This window comes from Lagopus muta, chromosome 4, assembly GCF_023343835.1.
Source record: "Lagopus muta isolate bLagMut1 chromosome 4, bLagMut1 primary, whole genome shotgun sequence".
In the NCBI taxonomy this organism is placed as follows: Eukaryota; Metazoa; Chordata; class Aves; order Galliformes; family Phasianidae; genus Lagopus; species Lagopus muta.
In genome coordinates this window covers 28,676,868-28,701,802 of record NC_064436.1, presented here as the reverse complement: position 1 = coordinate 28,701,802, position 24,935 = coordinate 28,676,868, and the positions used below count along the sequence as shown (strand labels likewise).

At 41.2% G+C, this 24,935-nt stretch overlaps 1 protein-coding gene across 26 annotated transcripts in view; it reads right to left on the bottom strand.

The window, feature by feature from the left end:
* The window catches only part of ADGRL3 (adhesion G protein-coupled receptor L3), a 492,302-nt gene that overhangs the window by 162,015 nt on the left and 305,352 nt on the right, over positions 1-24,935 (bottom strand). For 22 of the 26 annotated variants that reach the window (XM_048942764.1, XM_048942787.1, XM_048942790.1 and 19 more), the window contains 2 exons: positions 15,530-15,544; positions 12,953-13,753 (listed from right to left, as the gene is read on the bottom strand). In XM_048942764.1, coding sequence (XP_048798721.1) covers positions 12,953-13,753; positions 15,530-15,544 — 816 coding nt within the window. The remainder of the gene's footprint in view (positions 1-12,952; positions 13,754-15,529; positions 15,545-24,935) is intronic. The other 4 variants (XM_048942770.1, XM_048942780.1, XM_048942783.1 and 1 more) reach the window with 1 other exon arrangement.

The following is a 24,935-nucleotide window of genomic DNA, read 5'->3' as shown; positions in this document are numbered from 1 at the left end:
TATTATCCAACAGAGCCCACGACTGCTTTTACTTTGCCCCAGGTCTACTTCACACTAGTCTCGTCTAAAAGACTCTACAGACTGGAATGTAAGTAAAGTGATAGAAATGTATCTTTACATTGCATTTGGAGTGATGTGGGGAATCAAACAATTTGTTTAGCATCGTGATGTCTGACTAAAGTCAGGGAATCCTACCAAATGCTTGTATCTAGCAGAGCACATTCATTGCTTATAAAAGATTCCATCAAGAAGAAAAAAAACCACACACACACAAAATACAAAAATCTTCTGTCTGTAAAGCAGCAAGTATGTCCCTGCCTTCTGTGAGAACAAAAGTATATTTAGTTAAATCACCTTGGCAACTGAGCCAGCTTGCAAACTCTACTTTTTCAAACATATCTAATCAACGCACAAATCTCTCTCTCTACACAGACACACACACACACATATATATTTATATAAAATGTGTACAACTTACTGTTGATAGTACTTCCTCCAGCATTAGCTGCAGAGCAGTCTACGCTCCATGTCTGATTTCAGCTGCCAAAAGATGAAGTCTCAATACCAAACAGACCTAAATTAAAATCTCAAAGATGTGGATACGGCTTCTTCCAAACAAGACAAAGGGCCCTGCAGATGTCCCTCCAAGAGGCATCTGCACCACCCTACAGATGCAGGATGACATCTTTCTGGAGAAGAGCTGCTTCCATGGCACAGCCATGGACTTCAAGGCAGGTTTTTCAGCTGCTATTTAGAAATGAAGATAACTCTGACCTTGAAACACCGTCCATAAAGAAAAAAGCAAAGTGTATATCAGTAGATAATGAATCAAGCTATATAGAAATCCGGAAAGATGAATTTTTTTTCCCTAATGCTTTGAAATTGCCTGAAAAATTTCTTCTTTAATAACTGGATCTATTTTTCAGGCATGCAGTAGAATGATCTTTATGTTGCTAATAAACACGTTTGTCTAATGAATATCTTTTAGTAATCTTGCCTCTAATTCAGGAAACCCAAGTGCAGCCGAGACAAAAATATGCACATACTAAAAGCTCAAATTGAAGAAAAAAAAATCAATTCCAAGTTAAATTACCCATCTTAAATTTCAGTATAAAGCCTACTAGAAATACTGAGTTCTTGAACTTCAATTAATCTTTAGCTCTTAAGCCAGAAGGGAAAAGGATTCTTCAGAGTATCAGAAGGGAAGCTGCAAAGAGCTCAGGCCAGCTTGCCAATGGACGTCACTATCGCTTAAACTTTCATCCGTGGCTCCGCTGGGCTACTTAACTCGTGCTCATCTCAGACTCCTTTGGGTTTCTTTTTCCAGGCATCTGTGTGTGACTGCCTGCATGCGTGTGGCATACATTTTCCAGTTCCACTTCTCAGGGATTAATTGGCAGAAGTGCTTGTCATGGTTAAATAATTTTATTTAATTTGCACCGTGTGAAGATATTTGGGCAAAAGGGAAAAATAATTAAAATTTAATTACTTTTTTTTCCCCCTTTATAATGAGAAACAGTTGCATCCCTTGGAGACTCAGCTAGGAATAGATCATCATTCATTTTTATTGTTAAATATGCAATTCAAGGAAAAAAAAAAAAAACCTTAAAAAAAAAAAACAAAGATCAATCTCTTGTAGTAGAAGAGTGACATGCAGCCAAGTCTAGAATAGGTAAAAACAGATCTCTAGAATCAATGACATCTGAACCTTATTAGGATGCTAAGAGGACAAGATAACATCAGCATCCCCAACAGAAATATCCAGCGGACCTTCTCACAGGTTTCTACATAAATAGATACATGCACGCAAGTACACTTTTACTGAAAGTCTCAGAGATGTCTCCTCCATGAGTCCTGTCAGCTCTGGGAAGCATCATCTTCAGAGGCTTCACCACACACATTAAAGAATTACATAAAACTAAAAACCTCCCATCTCCATTTTTTTTCTAGTATTGGGCCCATCTCAAGCTGAAATATCAGTTTGCTTTCTGAAATTTTCAAGTGGGAAAGAAGACTGCCTAAACCATCCTCTTTTGATGTTCTCTTCTTTTATATACGACATCAGAAAAAGATTTCCCTTCATGCAAAACACATGGAGATGGGCAGAGGAGGCAAATGGAGGACAGAGATTTATAATTGTCACAGATAGTCTTATGATACACAGAAAGAAGCATTTACCATAACTTCCTCCCATGTTCCCCCAGTCTAGAAGTAACTAGGAAGGCAAATTTATGGGCATGCATAAGCCCATGAGCAAGGTGATGGAGCTTTCTGCCTTCAACATACAGTCTGCATGGAGATCAGCAGCACAAAACTCCCACTGTCATTACCCCGTACACCAGTTAGCCCCCACACCATTTCAGCATCATTTGGGCTTCTTCTCATTGGCTACAATTGATGCCTCTACTGACAAATACATTGGGGTGATGATGTCCAAATGCACTATGGTAACAAATTTCACTGGCAAAGGAAGACAGGACTTCCACATTATAATAATTTGAATTAAGACTTTTTTTAGTGCCCCCAATACATATTCGCGTATTAAGAAAACGGTAACCTCTTTCCACAAGAACACATGGATATATTTTGTTGTGAAAAACCTAGTATGACCATGCCCTCGATACAATTTAATGACTGTTTCCCAAAGTGCTTCTTCTATTCTCTATGGTTCACTTCCTTGCATAACCATCGTTTACTCAGTGTAAATACAGACTGACAACAACAACAACAACAACAACAAAAAAGTGAAAAACAAAAGGCAATAAAATCAAACCAACAATAAGAAAAAAAAACATTTGGAAGTAAATCTTCCATTACCTTATGGAAAAACTGCTGGAACAAGCTTTTGCCCTTTCCAATGGACAGATGTTCTCATCAACGAGAAAATTAGAACTTGATGACAAACTCCAAGGTTTAAATGTCATTCCCTACCAACACTGGTTCAAATGAAAATGGAAGTGGCATTAAGAGAGCAGTATGCGAGCGCTGCAGACTGGTAATTTCCTCTAATTAAAAAACAGAGTTTACAGAAGCATTTAGCAATGTTCACCATAAAGTACAAATCTGAAAGGAAGGAGGCTCTTTCCCTGTTTTCAGTGCCCAGCAAGCTACTTTTCTGCTGCCAGTGAATTGTTTGTTTCCTCAGGCTGTTCAGGAATTTCTCACTCTACGTAACAATTTTCTAACATCCTCAAAAAAAAAAATATCTCAGACCTACCAGTAACTCCTATAGAAAGCACCCTCCTGAGACTGGGTGAGTGAGGTATAAGTGTAACTCAAGCAGATGTGTGATTTTTTTTTTTGTTACATACGATATAAAGAGGCACAATAGGACTCCAAAGGCTGGGCATACAACCTAGCATTTCCAATGCAAATATTATTTTACCTCAGTAACCTGGGAGAGAATTCCTATACAAGAAATGCGTCATGAGAAGCGACACACTGATTGTCTCCTGGAGGCTGGGTGCCCTTCTGGAAGACACACTTTAGTTAACGTCAAGTCATTAGGCTCACTACAAGAGGAAGCGGATGAAATCCAATCGAATGCATTACAGAGGTCAGACTAAATGAGCTAATGGTCCCTTCTGGTCTTAAAAAATCTATTAATCTAATTTAATTCTCTGTTCTACTCTTCATACCAGAGTCAATTTAAACTCATTTATATGAAAAGAACACATTACAGCAGCCTTGCACAACACACCACGTTCTGACTATCCAGTTTTAGGCTATCCGAAAGCTTCATTTAGGAGCTCAGGAGGAGGTTTTTGTCATTTATCTGCAAAGAAAGCTTTTGTTTACAAGCAAGGCACCGAGTAGAGGCACCTCTCCTAACTCAATATTGGATGAATCTGCATCTTAAACAGTGTGAATGCATCAGGAACTTTCCCGAGCACTTTCCACCTTGGCTTGTATTTCAGTTGCTGGCATTCCTCACTTGTCCAGATCCTTGCTGTGCTGAGGACAACAGCACTTTTACCAATAAAGCCTTTCCAGGTGCTCCAAGGATATTCCTTGTGAATAGCTAGTAAAATAATACTGCAGTAATAAAATACTTGGCAGTCACTGTCCAGTGAGAAAATCATATGCTTAGATGGAGAGAGTCAAAAATATTCATTGCTGTCAGCAAGGGTCCCTGTACTGTGTACATATGCCACAGTTAAGCAAATACTATTTTACTACTTTTTTACTACTTAAAAAAAAATCCCCTCATTTTCTTTTTCATGCTGCCCTCCGTGCTGGAGTCTCAGCACTCACACCACCATTACTGGTCCTTTGCTTAATTCAGCAGTACAAGGGCTCCAAATACCATGTGAGTTCAAGCTGATCCATCCTGGCTATCCTCAGCATGCTTCATGCGTGCTTGAGAGAGATGAAATAAGTTAATGCGGTCAGGGAGACAAATGAATGTGAGGCCAATACATGGAAGCTCACAAAAGTTCTTCACACAGAATGTTGGGAAGGTGCTGCAAACTCACAAAGAAGTTCCTCATCCCTGCTGGCACATCTGTACTTGTTGTTTCTTTATATTTTCTTTCTCAGCACAACACTCCCTTGACCCCTTCCCTATGTCCATCTTAAACACCAACATATGCAAAGCATTGCAGAGCTGCCTGATGCTTGGTATCTCCAGGGGCTGTGCTAATTCATTCCAGCTATTTGAAGCAAGCATGAATGGCACCCCATTAAGTGTGCTCAGACTGGGATAAAGGCAGCTGATTTTCCCATCTCCTCTCATGGCCAGTGTATAAATTCTGCAGTTTTCAGTTCTGATGTTTCTTTTCTTCCTTTCCTCCAACCTTTTCTCAGTCTGAAGCAGCCAGTACTGTGAGAATACAGAACCTAGCAGGTCTGTAACATGAAACACCCAGTTTACTTATTCAGTGTCAGTCCTTTTAAACTGAATCCTATCTTTCAGTGAAATTTGCCTTAAGACCTGTTTCCTCTCAGCGCATTTTAATCAAGCAAAAATCCCGTTACAGTGAAGAAATCCTGTTATGGAGAACAATCACTATGTTGTTTTAATGGACACGTCTCTTTCAGCTAAGCCTTCATCATCTGCTTTGCCCCCCAATCATAAGCATATTCTTGAAAAAAACCTTTTCAATGTAAAAATGTAGTACAGATACTGTGACTTCAATGTATACGGACAGTCACTGTTTGTTCCAGCTTACAATTTATATTATCCTCTTCTGGTGCTTTCAACACAAATCAGGAGGCTAAAAAGCCTTTCACTGACAAAGTGCAATTCCTTCTCGCTCCTGAAGCCCAAGCCCAGACTCACACCAGCTTCAGAGGATTTAGCTGAATAATGGCACCGCAAGAGCTTAGGGATTTTGTTCCAGAAACTTTTTGTTTTCTTTTGTATTAACCTTCGCCCACACTCGCCTGGCAGACTGCTCACCCAAAACAAATGGGCACTGTTTTACTCTTCCTTTCTTCGTTACAAAGTCTCTTGACTTTACGTAGTCACTATGCCAAAATGCACTTCAAGAAGGTGTGTTTCAAAATGTATGTTATCTCTTTTTTCTAGGCTTTGCCAATCTTCCCATGCCAGGCTGTTGACAGCATCGCTGACTAGCATTTCACAGCCCTTCATGGCTGGTCCCATTTCTCCAAAAATGCAGAGATCTACAGACTACCTCACAAACTACCTCACTTTTTCTGCACGTTCAACTTAAATTCAAGAATTTTTCTACAATCAAGCCATCAATCCAACTCCACCATGAGAGTTCAGCCAGATTTCTGAGGGTAAGGCTGACCCCTTTCCACTCCTAATATACACTTTGGGTACTTTTTGTACCTATAATTGTGCTTTAAGAGTTTGGAAAATTACTTGCTGTCACATCAGAAGGATGAGGAGTTGCACAGCTTCCTGCAGTCAAGGGACTCTGTAAAGACCCTCGTAAAAGCTCAGTAATTTTGTGGTTTACTCCTCTTTGAGTGCCAAGACAAGCAGTCTGAAGAGCATCCAGTGCATTCTCTATTTGCTTCGATTCCGAACAGAAAAGATCAGGACATTCATGAATAACGGGCACGTGGTGATGGGTTGATGGCTAGACTAGACGATTTTAGTAGCCTTTTCCAACTTTAATGATTCTATGATCCCCTCCTCAGTCTGCTTAGTGAAGAAGAGGAAAGAAAAGCTGAACTGGCATGGCAGCACTGCAGAGCAATGGCAGCATCGAAGAAGTTAATTAGAAATGTTGAATGAGGCTTCAAGAGACGAGTCTTAATAAGTGGCGCTAAAAATATTACAGTATTCATTTTCAGAACAAACACAATCAGTGGCAGACATGCAAGGAGAGCCATGGTGGAGGTATTTTCAGTGCGGAGCAGGAAAAGGGCTGATCATGGAAAAAAAAACAGTAGCAAAAGCCCAAGGTGCCACATAGAATCACAGAATCATTAAGGTCGGAAAAGTTCACTGAAATAATCTAATCCAACCATGAAATAAGGGGCCACGTCCCCATGCCCTGAGCCAGGTTAGTGGCTCTGTAGCCACACAAGAGCAGAGCTGCAGAGAGCACAGACTGTTTGCATGCCATGGTGAAAGCCACGAGGAATTAGGTGCAAAAATATCATGTAGGTTGAGAGGGTATTACCTTCAGAAGAAGCCTGGCAGATTATAATCCTCTTTCAGAGTGAGAGGAGAGGAGATGGCAAATGTGGCAGCTCAAGAATGGATCTCCTGGAATCTGAACCCTCGAACCATGTACAGATCTCCTTCCTTGCAGACAAACCAGAGAAACCTGCTGGCCAAGTGTTACATCACGCATTTGTTGATAAAAAGCCAATGTAAATCTCTAATACTCCCAAAGTTTCTCTGGTTCATGATGCACTCCCTCATTTGTTTGCTCCATGTCACTTCTTTCACACAGCTCCAACCAACACTTGCCTCTGACATAACTGGGTTTGGTGCAGAGGATTTTCATCAGACAGAGAAGCTGTGGTGGATGGCAATGCAATAACCTGGTGGTCTCAAACTTAATGAAAGGACAATTAATTTCAGCTCCAGGCTGAGTCCTGAAGCAGAACAGCTCACCACAGAAGAGGAAAGCTGCTATCCTTCATCCACAGTTAATGTCTATTTCTCTCTGCTATCACCCCACTATCTGCCACAGTACATCCTATGCTTCCTGCCACAACAGCTGCTTCGGCTTCTCAGACATGTTCTTGGCAACATGCTTTTCCCCTCCTGGTGTTTGACAGGATTATGAAGTGCAAAAATCACCAGCCTCCTTTTGTTTTGAAGCTTGAAAGTGAAGTTTCGCTTCATCATTTGTCTCTCGCTGCCCTTTCCCTACATCAAGCCATCAGCCCAGCCACAAAGCCCAGCTTGCATTCCTGTGTTTCCTGGCCTGTGGGGACTCAGAGGTGTGACTTGCCTGCAGATTTCATGAAAAATTCACATTTGGTTTGCAACAGGGACGGCTGATCTCCAAAGAGGCACATCAGCAGCCCAGAACTGTTCCCTGATGGGTTAAAGCCTGCTGTACCATCTTTCCAGGCTGGCTTATATAGGAATACAAGGGCTGTTCTGGATGGCCAGGCTCTCTCCTGTTCCACACCCACTGAGAGGAGTATAGCTTTTATTTAGGAGGAGGGAGCAACCACATATCTATCTCTACTGGAGACGCACTGAAGATACTCTCATTGTGCTAAACAAACAGCATTAATATTTATGAAATTTTTCCAGAAAGAGAGGGTTTTGAAGCTGAGAAATCTTGCTTTTTAGTGTGCTTATTTATTTATTTATTTATTGTAAGAAGGTAAAGAACTCAGATTTTCTGCCCACGGGCAAACATTGCTTTTTGAAAAGCATCCAGTGGTTTGATACTTTGCTATTTTTTAATCAAGTACTGCTTTATGAAGGGGAAAAAATTAAACAGGACAAAAATGAACAGATAGCTCAGGCCTCAAACTGGTGAACAAATGTCATTCATGCCCTTCTGGATCCCCATGTACCCTGGTCAGGCGAAACACCCTCCCCTCCTTCTAAGCCTAGGGTACTGGCTGGCCAACTAACATAGGCTGAGATGCCAGCTTTGTTAGAAAAGATGTAGTGTCCCCATGCTGCTTTCCTTCACCTCCATACTCAGCCACATCCTTCTATCATGGATAGCAAAAAGGAGACTGAAATATTTATAGAAAAAGTGTGACAGGCATATATGGGCAAATATTGGAAGATAAAAGCCAGGACTCCAGTTCACAATGTGAGTTTGCAAAAGCTGCTGAAAGCAAGGGCTGATCTCTGCAAACTTCCAGCAACACTGTGCAGCCAGCAGCTGTCACTGTAAGCAACCAAGAGGAACAGGAGTGAGAGAGCTGGGGGATGCTCCTAGGTGAGAAGAAAGCAACTGGAAAATAAAAACACGGGAGAAGCTGCAATTAAACACTCAGCAGCTCCCCAAAACCGTCCCCTGTCTGCCAGGAGAAGCCGCTCATCAAAAAGGCTCAGCTGGCCTTTTAAAATGCAGCCCGAATCTTCCGAGATGCTAAGCATATCTTATCGCAATGGGATCACAGAGCAATAGCAATTCATATCCTGTGCACAAGTGGGATTTAAGATTGGGCAGCCCTTCTGATGCATTTCCCAGGCAGGGCTGAGCGGCATTAAAGGCAAGCAGCGCAGGAAGCCTCTTCCAGCTACCTATTAGCACGTGACAGCTTTGAAACGTTCAAGATCCTCTGCCCACTATCCACATTACTCAGCTGTCAAAGTAAAGGCCTCAGATTTATGATGTGAAAATTACATTTTAACGAGGTGTCATATGTGTTTAAAGTTCTTATTCATCACCATCCCGCCACATCTTTTACCCAAGACACAAATGCACTTAATTAGCATATTATAAGGACAGAGGGTTCACCTTATCTGCATTGTAAAACTGCTTTAGGAGAAGAAACCACCACCCTTACTGAATAAAATGGATGCAGTCACATGTCAAGAGAGCATCCTGAGATACTGAAGGCAAATGTGAAGGATGAAAGTTTGATGGGCACTCTCTGAGGTTTTTAAAGTATCGCAGATACGGATGGAAGCTTCGTATCACATTTCATCACCAGGCTGGCAGTTTGCAGGGTTAATTTACAGTATACGAAAGCCACTTAAGTGCAAAGAGGCTGCATTACAAGTCGTATATCAAGTCACTATCTTCCTCACAGATAGGGCACATTTATTTATTAACATCATACATCCATTAGCAGCCAATAATGCATTTCCAGGGTCTCCTGAACAGAACTTACATGGGAAAAACAGAACATCTCTTCAAAAGCAGGATGTCTGCATTTTCCATCCTGCCACAGGGAACAGCCAGTAGCCTAAGCAGAGCTTAACCAGCAACAAACAGCCATGGCCTTGCAGCACTTTTGTCCCCAAGGTTCCATCTCTGCTACCTGCATGCCTGCAAAGAGCTCTGTGGCACTGCGTGTCACTGCCAGGACGTGCAAGTTGTGTCCTCATCCTGGTGCCAATTTAGGAAGAGATGTTACTGCAGCTGCCCAGGGAATGGAATGCGTGTGCCCTGCTGAGGGGGCTGATACCAAAGCTAAGCACAGAAACTCCAGATTTTGACACTCATTTACAGTCAGATATAAAAGCCCAATTTTTGCAAACAATGGCCTGGGAAAGCTCTGTGACAGTGAAGATCTCAAGTGTGTACCAAACCTACCTGCACAAATAGGCCTTTAATTAAAACGCACAGAAAATGTTCAATCGCCGTGAAGAGTGAGAGGATATGATTCCTGCCTTTCCTATAAGAAAAAAGACTCCTGCTGCCTTTTTTCCCTGGATGGTCTGGGAAAAGACTGAAAATGTTTGAGTCTAAGTGATCTGGAGCCTCTAGCACCTGTTTTTTATTTCCCATATCCTCGAAATGTACGATACCAGAGATTTCAAATATGTTTCAAACACGTTAACTGGCTATTTAGGCTGCTAAATATATTACTTTGCCTGTAACAATCAATTTTTGGCTTTAAGAGCTCTGTTTTTAAAACTTCACCCTTAACTGCTTTTTAACAACCAATTTCCTTGACCCATCAATTTTACAATCTTTTATTTTCTAATTAAGCAAATATTGTTTACATATTTTGCTACTCAAGCTGTAATGCTATAGAAAATAGCTGCAAAATGCATTCTCTTTGAACGTCACCCTTTCTAAAGGAACTGAGAAGCTATAGCAATTTTAAAAGAGAAGGGAAAAATGTATCAACAATCTGCTGTTTGTGAAAATAAGTTAAAAGAGGAATCTAAAAATACTTTCTAGGTTTTCACTGCTTTCCCAGTGTAACACAGGCTCCTGTCCCGCTCTTTGTTGGAGGACTCATGGCGGGTTTAATCCAGCCACATAGTTACAAGGATATTGCTTATATATAAAGAAATTCAGCATGAAATTTCACATTAGCCAAAAAATGTGTTTCACTGGATCCTTAAGGGGACATTCAGGCTGGATATTAGGAAAAAAATCTTCTCAGAAAGAGTGTTGATGCATTGACAGAGGCTGCCCAGGGAGGTGGTGAAGTCACCAACCCTGGAGGTGTTGAGGAAACATGGAGATGTGGGCATGGTGGGGATGGATTGGTGTTTCTTGTCCAACCTTAATGATTCTATGAGAAAGAGTCACACAGATCTTGTCTACCAGCTTCTCTCTTTTGAAAATAATTAAATGGTGAACAAGTATTTGCTCCCCTATCCAACTCAAAACCAGTGGTTTCATTTGACTAACTAGTAAAATAATGTTCCCCCTAATCAGGCTGTGCAGGTAATGGAGCACTGAACTCCCTCTGCAAATGCATTCTCCTTTGCTTTGAAGTGCCTCAACCCCATTCGACCTGTCAAATCAAGGATTTCACTTTCTGTCAGTTGCAGCCTTCTTACAAAAGTCCTGCAAATCTATATAGCAGTGAGGTAAAGGCACACCAATGCAGTTCTGCCAAACAGACAATTTCAGCAATTTTCAGAGAAAAGAAACGCATGTAAAATTCAGCTTTGTGTCCACGTTGCAAAGCTATAAAAAGCGTACAAAAGGAACAAGAAGGCTTACCAGATTCCCTGACATCAACTTAACCCTCTTTTTCCAACATCCAAAGCCAAAACCTACTTCAGCTTTTCATTTTAAAGGATGGTGGGTTTTAAATTCCCACCCAAACACTGGTGAAATCAAAGGGAATTGAAATCCCAGCCAAACAGCATGACATGGGAATAACTCAAAGTCTTATGCTGACATTCCCAGCCCTCCACAAGATTTTCATCTGCTCTCCCATCTCATTAGCTTAGACTCTGCTAGGAAAACGGGATGGGAAGGTACTTAATTTTTTTACAAAAAAAAAAAAAAAAAAAAAAAAAAAAAATTTGAGTTTTTCATTAAAAATGGCTTTTTTAAAAGATTTAAAAAGATTTTTTTAAAGATTCTATTACTGAAAACAGTCACTACATGAAAAAGAGGCAGTAGAGAGTCCAATGTAATACCTGCAAATGAATCATTGAAAAAGAGAGAAATCCTGAGAAATAGGAGGGATGGAATTGATTTTCACTCCTTGGGGATAACCAATAACTCACAAATTGCTCTGCTTCTCTCCACTACTCAGAAAGTACATGCTCATCATTAAGTTGGGAGAATGAAAAGTGTTAGTTCATTTCTTGCTCATTTTAGATCTTGCAGAGGTCAAAATCATTGAAAGGATCCCCGCTCTTCCCTTAACCCAGGCTCATTCATTTAGTTCTTCCAGAAATCCTTCTTGTCTTCCTTACGTTTTTGTATCAAAATTGGAAATTCATTGCTCGATTACTACCTCTATTCCACCTATCCCCAGATTTTCATATCCTCAGTTTCTTTCAACATCTTTTTAAAGTGTGGATGACAGTATGTATGTAGGAAAAGAAAAGCTCATCTCTACTCCTCTTCTGGCAATTTGAATCCACTCTTATTTCTCATCATCAAAAAAGAATAGTTTGGAAATAACAATGCTACTAATCATCTAGTTTACTATCTAAATTATGTTACTTCCATCTCTCTCACTCCTTTTTCAGCATCTCTACAGACACGGTCCTTCACAGGAAATACCTGGTAACTCTGACTAAAATAAGTTTATGTACAGCAATAACCATTTGTAAAAGGCTTAGCACAGTTTGGAAATTCTTGCACCATCAAACAAGTATGACCACAGTAAGTCTAAGTCATGTTACTAGCCAAGTGGCAATTGTGAATGCAATATTTGCAAAAAGACGAGGATAGTAATCTTAAGTGACTGTAACTCAAATGAGTAATTTCTGACACTAAAAGACGTAGAAAAGCTGGACATCCTCTGAGGATGGATAGGGTGGGTCTTCCTCTATTAGAGAAAGTATTCTACAACGTAGACCTGAATTAAATGCTTTGAAAAAAGAGCAACTTAAAGGAAATGAAAAAAAGCAACACTTTGGAAGATTTTGTTATCAGTTTCTCTCCTGATTCTAGACATGCACTTGTGGGTGCTCACATTCACAATAATTAGTGGCTTCTGTAAAAGGCCGACGCTCCCTCATGTTAATGGAACTAGCTCATCTAAACTGGCCTGCAATTTGTCCCATGCTGTTTGCAGCAACAGCATCTTCCATGCTTTGTTTTGCCAAAATTCCTGCAAAAGGGGTGATGATCTTATTTATGGAGCAAACTTCAATTAAGAAGAAAATAGTGTTGCTTTTCCTGTGATGTAAAAAAGAACATGGGCATCTGGAGACTGTTTCAGGTTAGTTACAGGTAGCTTACCTGTTTCTCTGTTTCATTATGGACTAAGATATTAAAAAAAAAATTCTGCATTTATTAATGTCTGAACATCCATCATAGGTATTGCAGTAGGGCTTAATTTACAAACACAGGCAGATCATTACCACAGGATCATATTTCAATTTCACACCCAATTTGTGAGAAAAATAGAAATCCCAGTTGAGATTTTGTTTCAGTATTAAAACCCTTACCTGTTCTGCTGTCCAGCGGGCCAAAATCCAAGGAATACTTCACTACGTGATAGTTGTTCCATACGTAGAGAAGGTTGTCCCGGGGATTATAATCCACAGCAGCAATGTACTGATAGGAGTTTGGAAAGGGCACATCTACCATGCTATCCTTGCTTTGGTCAGTGTTATATATGTAGTCTATTTTATTCCCTGTGGCTTCATTGTCATCATCTTCATACACAGACTTGACCACATATAAAATCCCACAGATCATAAAAGCGTTAGAAGCTGACCTCTTGTCATAGGCAGTATCCCACGTCCCTTCAATCCTTAATGTATAAGGGTTTAACTGGCTAATGACTATTTTGCCATTATTTTGTTCTGTTGCATAGATTACCCATAGCCCATTCTCATCCACGGCCAGGTCTATATCAGACTTGCCTCCCCAGCGGTAAGGAGAGGTGTCATGGTAATTTGCATTAGCTATGATAGCCTCCCCGCTTTTTATCCTTGTCCGCAAGTCAAACTTGACTATATTTCGGGTTCGCTCCTTGTTGAAGAACAAAGCCCCATCGTACACCACAAACCCTGTGCCGTCCACTCGGTGCGGGAGTTTGTAGGTCGTGGTTGGCCTCCCAGCGATGAAGTCATCCTTGGAGGAGTACTCCGTCAGTGTGTCTGTTCGATAAGGCGTCCAGGGCATGTAGTAGATCTTGTCAGACGCCTGCAGCGGGTCTTTGCACCAGGCACCAGACTGGTGGTCGGATTCAAACAGGTGTTCGCTCTGGTATACTCCTTTTAGCAGTCCAGGGCAAAGGAAAACTGTTGGAGGGGGAAAGAATTTAAAACAAAAACCAAAGTTAATGAGACTCTGGAGGTGGTTGGACCAAACTTCGAAATAGTCTGCAGTTCTGCAGCAGAGGACACTCGAGGTCAAAGCAATGCCCAGTAACTGGAGACCAGTCATCCTGCTGGCCAAGCCTCTAGAACAAGACTTGCTCCACCAAATTTATTGTTTTTCTGCTTTTTCTATCAACTTTGGCTCATTTTCTTATTACTTTTCAAATCTATTTTTACAGGTGTACTTACTTGGACCGCTCGCCTTTGTAAACTCTGAAATGAGTATGTGCCCCCAAAGGATTTCTGGGTTTCTATTTCCAGATTACATTGCAGTGAATCTGTACCTACTAGGTGAAGGGTTAAACTCCGGGGGAATTGTTCCACATAGTTATTTTGAACAGCCCACTGCAGAGTGGCCTAGAAATGGAAATAAGAGAAAGAAATTCCCATCCTTACGGCCCAAGTGATATTAAATATTTAAAGGGTACCAATAGCAAAGCAAAGGAGAATCCCTTAGCAACTCAGAAAACCATTTAAAGCAAAGGGAGCAGGAGAGGGAATACCCAGCTACAGACCAGTAGTGGAACTAGAAATGAGACTTCTGAAGCTGCTACAGGACACACGAAACATGCAGTCCACACAATTAAAAATGAATGATGTATGAAGGCTGAAAGGAAAAGGAAGGAAGGAAGAAAGAAAGGAGAGAAGGAAGGATAAGAACTGGAGAGTTCCACTGGAAAGGAACCCGAGGTTCTTGATTTTAATCAGTTAAAAAATGTCCTGTTAAATATAGTAGTAACTCGTAACTTAAAAACATATACCTTCTATTGTTACATGAGAGGAGCACAGAGGAGCGGTTTGACTAACTGGGGTGCTTTGCTGCTCAGACTTCTGGGGGGGAGAGAGGGGCCGGCTCGTGGCTGGGGCATGCCCAGGGCTCGGGAAGAGGTCAGTACTGCCCGGCTGATGCTGGCATCCCAGGAATGCCAACGCCGAGAGTCTGGCCGGCTGCATGGGGAGACAAAAGGGGCACAGGAGGGATGTGCAGAGAGAATCAGGCTTGTTGGCCTTCAGCCTTCGTTGTGCACCTCAGCATTCTCTGACCCGGAGGGCTGCACAGGCTTCAGGGGGAGAATATTTGCTGGTTATTTGCAATAGCGATCTTCAGGAACTCGAATAACCACCAGGATGAGAGATGAAGTGGGGAGCTGCAAAGAGGCGTCCCACCCAAGTTTCTGGTAGCACAGAGCTGGCAGATGGGATCCTGCATTTGTGCTCCCCGCTTGGAGTGTAACCAATTATTTTCTAAAATTCAGAAATCGGTAATATCCTCTGGAGAGGGAAACAGGAGGAAAATCAGATTTAGCAGCTGGTGTAAAAGCATATTGCCTTACTGGAATCTCAGAAACCACCGCAAGTAGCTGACAAAGGGGTGCCATTTCTAAAAGGCTTTTGCAGCATAATTAGATATACTTATGCACATACATACGTGTGCGTGCTTTCCAAATTCTTTGGGGCAGGAGAAAAGTGAATTATCTAAACTGTTGAAAAGAAATTTAATGAAAGAAAGTGGTACCGGTAAAACTTTTCAGCAAAAATGAGTTATCTCATGAAGTTGAGCAGCAGAGAGACTAAATAAACTTTAACAAAAAAGTAGTGAGAATTAATGACAAAGTATTTCAACTAAAACGTTAAACTGTTAAATAACTTAGCCTACACATAAGTAATATATATATAATTTGAAAGGTATTTAATTACCTTTTTGCTCCACTTCTATTGTAGAGAGAGAAGTAAAGAGAGAAAGGAGAAAAGAGAATAGATTAATGGTACTGTATTGGCCAGGTACTTTTCTTTACCTCTTTCATATGAAAAGGAAGAATTTATAATTTACTTTAGATACTGCTATAGTATGTGAACATATTTTATATATAGATATATTTAAAGCCTTCCCTCTCATATACACTGGATAACATGCAGACAAGCTGAAAAAAATACAGACATAATTTCACTTTATAAAAGCCTTTAAAAGGAAGAAAACCAACACTTTGAGACATACCAAGTTCCCTAAGCACTCTGAGATACCTCAGTAGCAGCAGCCTTGGACTAAGTTCATGGAACAAAATGAAATACCCGTACTCTGAAATACGACTGATCCAGATTTATGTAATAGAATGAACTCTTCCAGGGAGAAATTCTATGAAATATACATCATCATATATTTTGCCAAAATCCTGTAAGTTAGAGATGCCTACTTTATTGAGCAGGAGAACATTTCCTTACGAGACTTATAGAGAGCTTAGGTAGTGAAATGGAACACATTCATAGACATTTGCAGAATCTTGTCTTATGTCTCAGAAAAACATACTTCAGTACGAGTCAGAGAAAAAAAAACCACAACATTTTAAATATTGCAATACTTACATGATTGTCAATGAGAGTCCAAAAACTTATAAGGCTAATGAGTTAAAAATATCTAAGCATTCTTTAAAATGTCCAACCCCACAACCTGCAGGATGTTTTCATGTGAATTATTAACCACTCATAATAAAGCTGCTGAAGAGGCTGTGTCCCTTTGGAAAAAGCCCCTTGCAGACAGAATAAATAAATACAGTACATGTAGTAATCACTAAATGCTCAGTTATAGCTTCTATAGCTAACAAGGAGGCTCTGGGGGCCCTCATCCCCAGGCCTCCTGTGGTTGTGGCACCAATCCCTTCTTTTCACAGCCCACTGTGGCTGCAGCAGCAGCTGAGCACAGCTATTCAAGAAGGATTGGGGTCCTGCCTGCTCAGTGTTTGGCTGATCCACTCAGGGCAGGATGCTGCTATAGGGTCAGCATGGAGCTGGTGCACCAGTTGGACCCCTGTAGCACGAGCCTGTCCTGTGCTAGCTCACGAGGCAGCTGCCAATTTGAACCATGCAGCTCTCTTTTCCGAGTGCCTGCCTCTCTTTCAAAGGACACACGGAAAACCAAGTGCCAACATACTGAAACATCCAGATAGAGCTCCAGTTGCTGACTGTGATGCATTTTGTGCAGAAAAGCTCAGGGCTCCTCTGAAAAGTCAGAATATGGCAGTAGGAAAGCAGGCCTCAAACACCTCCTGCACTTCCCACCCTCAGGTTTGCTGGTTCTGCAGGGCCTCTTCCCAGAAGGAATAGGAGCAGACAGGACCCATGAAATATCACCAAGGGAGAAGCGAGAACTTGCCAGTAAAATAGTATGGTTTTGACAGCTGAGAGATCTCTGTTCAGAGAAGCGAGACAGGAATGTAAAGGTATGCACACGTGCTTTGCTTTTGCTTGCCCAGAGCTCACTCCATCCCTTTCCAGACTGAGACACTTGCCAAATGACTGTCCTCCAGTGCTGTGACTGCAAATCCCTCGTGTTCAAAAGTCTCATTCATTTGGATGGGAAACTGCAGTCTAAATGGAAGATCAACAGGCTGAATGATTCCAGGGTGAGACTGCAAATGCATTGGCTAGACACACAGGTCTGTACTTCCCCACGTGCAGAGATGCATGTCCAGAGCCAGCTATGTAACAGCAGCTCCCAGAATGAACATTTCCAAGCTTCAACAGCCTTTTCACCTGGGCTTTGATTCAGGCTCTTTTCTATCTTACAGCAGGTTGAGGTTAAAGGTAAATGTTTTCACCATGTGGCTGCCAGGACTTTAGCAAGCAGAGACAACACTTCAGTGCAAGCACCTGATTTTGCAAGGGATAAAGCCAGCAGGACTAAAAGGCACCAGACCAAGCAACTGGAGAAACTCACACAGAAATTGCTCTCCACGTCCCAAGCTGTGGCTATAAGGTGTTAATAAAAACATTAAATTTCTCTTGCAAAAGCAAGAAAGTAACATGACAGCTCTTCCAATATATGCCTTCACACAAGAACACCGATTCTTCTGGTCTGATGTCCTACTGTACCTCTGGCAGCGCAGAAGGCAGTAATTCAGGTTTCAAGATGAGCAAAAACTTTTGTAATGCACTCCAACAATTACGCAGTGTTGTAAAGCAGGAAGAGGGAAGCTTTTGCTGGAGATAATGTATTCATGACCAGCTGAGCTGAGTGACCCGAAGCACTGATTCCCCTTATCCTGAATAGCTTGTACATGTTATTAGTGGCCAGTGCCATAGCCAGTTCTGTTATAATTCCAGACATTGTACATGTTCTGGTGAGTTCCTGCATGGTGCTCTTGATGCTTTCCATTGTATGCATTCCAAATATATACTTTCCTCCTGCTGACTGAAGACTTAATGCTTTTGAATTTCACTAATTCCACCACTTATACTGGGGACAACTCTGTATTATTCAAACAGGTTGCGAGAGAAGCTTGAAGGGTTTAACTCGTTGAATTGAATCAAAAGAAAAGGTAGAATTGGGGTCCAATAATCACATCAATTATGCAAAACATCACCGCAAATCTATCTTCACGCAGCAGTGACTGAATTTTTCTAGACTCCAGTTAATTTTACATCTCAACAGTGACCAAATACCATAAAAGTGCCAGTTTTCAGCATTTAAAAGCTCCTTATAGCACAGGAGGCTATTTACCTTCCTAAAAGGATCTAAGATAAAAACATCTACATACAGTTCTTTCTTTTACAGTGAGATCTTCTGCTCCTACTACTGATACAATATTCATGTGAACAGAACAAGGATATTTCACCTTGATTTCCTAAGTTGCTTGCAGGCTGGTGCCATTGGCTTCCAAAAAATGAAACGCTGGAAGGAAATCAAGAAATCTGCAGGAAGTTACAAGACTTTCCACGCACCCTCACTATCTCCCATTTCTTCTGATGGAAGAAAACTCAGGTCCAACATGTGACTATTGACCGCTAGAGCCTGCTGTGCCAGAGCTGAGTGATCCGACAGGTTCCCTGCCACTCGTTTGGAGAAATCACACAAACTAATTAATTAAATGCTCTCAACACCACTGGGTAGAGGCTCTGAAAACATACTCCTAATTTCCGGCACAATTAACACTTGAATAACATTAACTGCTCATTTTCTTACCACCACGTTGAGTTGCACTCAACTATTTAAAGCACAAGCATACCATGACAGTGGCAAGTCCTGTAGAGAGCCTTCTCTCTGGCACCACTTCAAACCCACAATATGAGCAGAAAACTCCTGGATAAAAATGATCTAAGCAGGGGGGAAGTTCAAATACAATTGCAAAAGTAAATAAAAAGTTGTGCCCTGTGTTTTACCAGCTGTTGTTTTTCAGGACAGATGTTTAATAGCAGAGTAAGTGAAATCCAATCCCTGTTGCTGTCCTTCCCTGATGAAGCTTAATGTACAGAGACTCAGCATTAAATTCATAGTTAACAATGAAATTGAAGGACTTTGAAAGCAGGTTTCTGAGGCTGACCTTAGTATAAAATGCAGCGTTTCAGTCATGCTGAAAGTGCTTCTTGCCAGATGTAACTAACTACTGCATCCTTCATCTACCAACCATCTTGACCAGCTGCATGTGGAGGTCAAGTCAAAAAGTCTAATAGTAGGGAAGAAACAGGGGAAAATCATCTCCAGAAGGCACAGTGCCTTGTCCCAAAACACTACCCATCGTGCAAGATAGTAACTTTCCCATCATTTGTACCTGAGCCCTAATGAACAAGGCTCAAGCACTGAGCTCATTCTAATGTGAAAAAGTGAAGTCTGGAAGCTCCCTCATGCCAGTGCTCCTCATGACAATGGTCTTGGGTTTCTCTTCTCAGTCTCTAGAATTAATAAGAGTGTTGAGGGAATGCAGCAGTCAACAGGCCAGATCAACATGTGAGGGACACACAGACTACAACAGGGCCATCAGCTTCTTGCATGTTCCTCTGGTCCCTCACTCCGCACCCAGCCAGTGAAGCTGAAGAGAAAGGTACCAGTAGGTGTTTCTAGCAGGAGTTCCAGTGGGAAAAGCTGTTACATAGATTCTAACTGGGTATCAGAGTTATAGCAAAGTTGAACTTTGCAGCAGCTGCTCTAAAATAAATACATCTAAATCCAGAGAATGAAAACAGGTACTTTTATTCATTCGTACTTAAGAACACACAACTCCCCACTCATTTTGTTTGCGAGAACAGTCAGACCAGCTAGCTCAGATTGTACATGACATAAGCCATTTTGGCAACCTGAAGTTCAAAATGTTGCAGAAGGATAAGTCTCTGCTTTGTTTTCTTCTCACAACACATAATTAAAAGGGCAAAAGGAACCACACAGCCAAGCTCACGACTCTGTGAAGCACACCAAAGCAGGCAGGATCATTTGTCTCACCCAGCCACTCCTTTAAGAAAAAGCCTAGCTGTGTGGCCCCTGGACCTTGATCTCCCTAATAATGGGCAGTATTAAAGCAGCAAGTTGGAACTAGCAGAGGGATAGATGACATTCTGATTTTCGAAAGCAATACAGTGCATGGCAGGGTGGTCTTTGGTCTCTGTCCCTTTAGAGTTTCGTTCCACAGCTACAGAAGACACAAGCCTTCATTCTCATCAAGTTGTCCTCAATACTGTACTTAGCTCCTATCCTGTTTGCCCCAGTGAAGTACTTATTATATGAGCTTTTAATGTGAAAAGTTTTGATGTGCAACAGGAGAAACTCTCATGTGTCTTGGCTCAGGAGCAATCAGAGAATGGAAGAAGTAGGTTTTCTATTTTGCAAATATAATTGCTGTTATTATCTTCCCATTTTTTGCCACTATTTTACCACTTTTTTTCTTCTTTTACTTTGCCCTCAACATGACAAATTTACTAGAAACCATTTCCCTTACTTTTCAGAGCAAGAACAATGTCAGTTTCCATTGGCAAGGTACAAAAATTTAATACATAACAGATTGTGCTTTGTGCCCTGCCACCGCGTTACCTGGGGGATCTTCCCTTGGGGAGTAAGCCCTATTAATGTTACCTGGCTTAGCAGTCCAAGAGCAACTTGACACTTGAATATAAAGCACACAGACTTCCATTCTCTAGCCAGGGCAATGAATAGATTATTCTTATCAATTATTGCTGTTAATTAACTTTCTCACAGCTGCCAATTTCTGTTAAGAAAGAACCCCACACAACTTCCAGCCTTCCTACTGTAGTTCTCCTCCAGACCAAAGCTGTTTTGCAAGCTAAGTATTTAACTTTGTTTACGTTTAGGTAAAGGTAATGGTTGGTCCCACTTAGCCTATAACATTATCTATATTTCCAAGAAAATTTAAGGTTTCAGAAACAGGCAACTTCCCTCTTCTTCAGTGTATGCAGCTGTGTTTGCACATTACACAATCACAGAATCATTAAGGTTGGAAAAGACCCTTAAGACCACCAAGTCCAACCATTCACCTATCCATTACAAAGTTCACCACCAAACCACATGTCCAAGCGCAGCATCAACACAGCTTTTAAACAGCCCCAGGCATGGTGACTCCACCAGTGCCCTGGACAGCCTGTTCCAATGTCTCACCAGCTTTTCTATGAAGAAAGTCTCCCAGATATCCAACCTGACCCTCCCCTGGAATAACTTGAGGCAGTTTCCTTGTGTCCTATTACTTGTCATCTGAGAAAAGAAACTGATACCCACCTCCCTGCAGACTGTCTTCAGGCAGTTATAGTGTGATGAAGTTTTCCTTCAGCCTCTTCTCCACTCTAAGCAAGCTCAGTTCCCTCAGTTGATATCCATCTATCTTGTTCTCTCAACCCTTCTCTGGACATGCTCCAGCACCTTGTTGTCTTTCTCATAGTGAAGGGCCCAAAACTGAAAACAATATTCAAGGAGCAGCCTCACAAGAGCCAAGAAGGAAAAGCTTTACTTGAGTCTAGGCATACAACATCCACAGCTTTTTCCTCATCAAACAAATGAGTCCCCTCATCACAGAAAGAGATCAGATTAGTCAGGTAGGACTTGCCTTTTATAAACCCATGCTGGCTGGGCCTGATCACCTGATCGTCCTATATATGTGTGACTTCCAATAAGGCTGTGAAAAAATCATTATTCGTTGCACACCAGAAATTCTTGCAGTTTACAGCAAATGAAGTGCTAATCCTTTATATAATAAAAGGAGGGAATGCTTGCTTCACTTCCAAATTACGTTTTTGATATAATACCCAGGCATCAATGAAGTAAAGTGCTCTGTGGGCACCTTGTGTTACAAAGGCTTCATGTAACATGTTCCCAAAAATACTACTTCCTAATTATTTTCACTGTGATGTACAGAGATTGGAAATGTCAATAATCCATAAACGCTTTCACAAACCACAACCTAAATTAGATCCTTAAATATGGTATCTATAGATTTACAGAAATCAAAGCTGTCGTTTTTCATAAATGTATATATGTATTTTTTCTTAGACTTTCATCTGATAAATTTGTGAAACCTTTCAAACCATTAATTTGGGCTTCCTTAAAATGTCAGTGCTTTCAGTCTGCTTTTTAATACGCAATAACTAAATTTAATGAATTTTCATTGAAATAATACTAAACATTATTAATGTTAAAACACACGTCAGCATAACTAACAGTCTTCAGGACCCAGGAAACCAGTTAATGTACATTAACTCTTGTCCATCAGAAGTTTCCTTGAGATGAAAGAAGCTATGGTTTCCTACAAAACAGCTTTGTGTATTATAGATCAAATTTTCAACTTCTGGGTAGAAGCCACCTTTTTGTTAGATGTTTGTATAATGAATGAAAGGCACTAGAGGCCCTACTGCTCATATGGACTCTCCCCAAAACCCAAGAAATAACAAGTGCTTTCTCATGGCACTAGCCCCTCAAGGCCAATCTTCTAGAAATTCAAATGTTATGACTTCATTCCCTCATTTTAGGTATCAAAACACACAAAAGGTTACGCCTTTAATATTTTTAAGCAAAACAAGAAAAGAAAAAAAGAAAAGAAAAAAAGAAAAGAAAAAAAGAAAAAAAAAGGAATCAGTCTTGCAGAAAGCCAAAGAAGCTTCTGGATTCTGAGCCTTAGGGTTAAACACTAAAGCCACTGCTATGCATCCAGCCCTGCAGGTGCCTATGCTCTTTGGTAGAGCAGAGATCAGTAAGGTTCTCAATGGTATTGAAACATTCAGATTTGGTGAAGTTCTTTGAGTAATTTCTGCTCTTTCCTTGACTCTCTCCTCTCGTTATTATTCTAGGTGGAAGTCACAGTGACTGGCTCCCCTGAAGAAGCAGGCACTTCATCAGCTTTAGCAGATACTGAATGTGATTGCGCTGCACTTCTAAATGTATTATCCAAGAGGTAAATATTTTTTGCTCAAGGAAAGATAATTCACTTAAGGTATAATGAGTCCTGAAATATACTGCACTGAAGAAAAAAAATGCAGCAAGTATTGCTGTATTCATGGTTCATCTTCGGAAGAAATATCTGATTTTTTAATGTGCATAAATCACTTCTGTGAATGAGATTTTATGGCTGGAGTGCCATTCTAGAGATAAAGCAATCTCAAAAACCAATTCATCCCTGCTAAGGCATTCAGGAAACAAAAAGGTTGCTTGTGTTAGTCAATGTCTTCATCAGAGGTGAATCATTTAATTTTATCTGTGCTGTCTGAAGACATAACAGGAGCAGGCTGCCCAGGGGAGTGGTGCAGTCACTGTCCCTGGAAGCATTCAAGAACCATGGAGAAGTGGCACTGAGGGACACGGTTAGTGGGCATGGTGGGGGTAGGCTGATGGATGGACTAGATGACCCTAGTGGTCGTTTCCAATCTTACCGATTCTGTAACCGGGCAAAATGGGTCAGGGCTGCACCACAAGCACTGGCCACTGCACATCATCAGAGGCAGAAAAGCCAGACTCGTAATGTGACCCTCTGGCTGACTGCAGAACCTGCCATTGCCACCGGCTTATACAATAACGGGTAGTAACTTCTTAATTTACTGCAACTCTCTCAACTTGTTTTACACAAGGATTCTACTTTTAAATTCAGTAATTAAAAAGAAACAGCAAGATGAGGTTAGTACAAGAGAAAGAAAGGACTGTACAAATCCCATGTGAAATTCAATTACAGCTACGTGTCTTTCAGCCAAACTTCCATTGGCAGTTGGCCTCTTATTGTTTCCAGCATGACAGCAGATGAGTGAGTGGCCATTAAATTGCAGCAGAATCAGCCACCTGGACATCATTCTCCCATAATCATAGTATCATACAATCGTAGACTCATTAAGGTTGGAAAAGACCTCTAGAATCATCTAGCTCAACTGTCCACCTACCACCAATATACATTAAAAACAAAAAAAAAAAAAGGAAAGGGGAAAGGAAAAGTGGTGAAAGCCCAGATCGAGAAAGGGATGTAAACACTGCAAGGTGGACCCTCTGCAGCACTTTGCAGCAGCTGGCTGCTGCTGTTGATTAAGAGCCTGATGCTAAGCACCCACCAGCCCCCTGCAATAACAGAAAAGGAAGAGGTGGAGATTAGGCCCCCGCAATAGAGGCGTGAGTTAAACCACATTCAGGCTGTGAGCTCATTTGTAAAAGGCATTACTGTGCATTACTTCCAGCTCCATGTTAAAAAATAAAAAATAAAAATAGCTGAGCATTTTCCAAGAGTGTTTTGTGTTCTAAAAAAAATGTCAGAGCACAAAATGAGTACCAAAATGTTGCTCCCTTCCATCAAAGAGGCTTCTGCACACAAGGTGGAAAAAGAACTGCTGGTAGCCCAGTTTTATCCTCCAAGGTTGCTGAATGCAACTTTTCAGGACAAGACCACACACTGTACCTCATTCTTGGTGCTGCCAGCTCAGCCCAGCGGAACTAAGAAATGGGGCACAGAGAGACTGACCGACAGAATGGCTAAAAACGCCACAGCAAAACAGTTTTCCCAAAAAATAATCTTGCCTGATAAAATCTAACCCCTGGGAGCTCTTGTAAGGAGTTTGGAGACCAGGTCTTACTCCCCTTGGTCATCCAATCCACCTGCAATTGAGTTGGATGAACAGAGCCAGATAATCATCCCATTTCTTCCTCCTCCTGCGATGTCAAAAGCACTGAAACATCACTTGGCAACGGGGCAAATGTAGCTAATTCAGAATAATTATTATTTGCATAGCTATTTATATCTTCTCTTTGCCAGATTAATTGTAAACCCTCCTCATCTGACTTTAAAAGGAACAAAAGCCTGAAGTTCATTAAAGATCTGTTCTCATCCAGGAACGAGATAAATTTGGGATGTCAAGAGCCTGACAG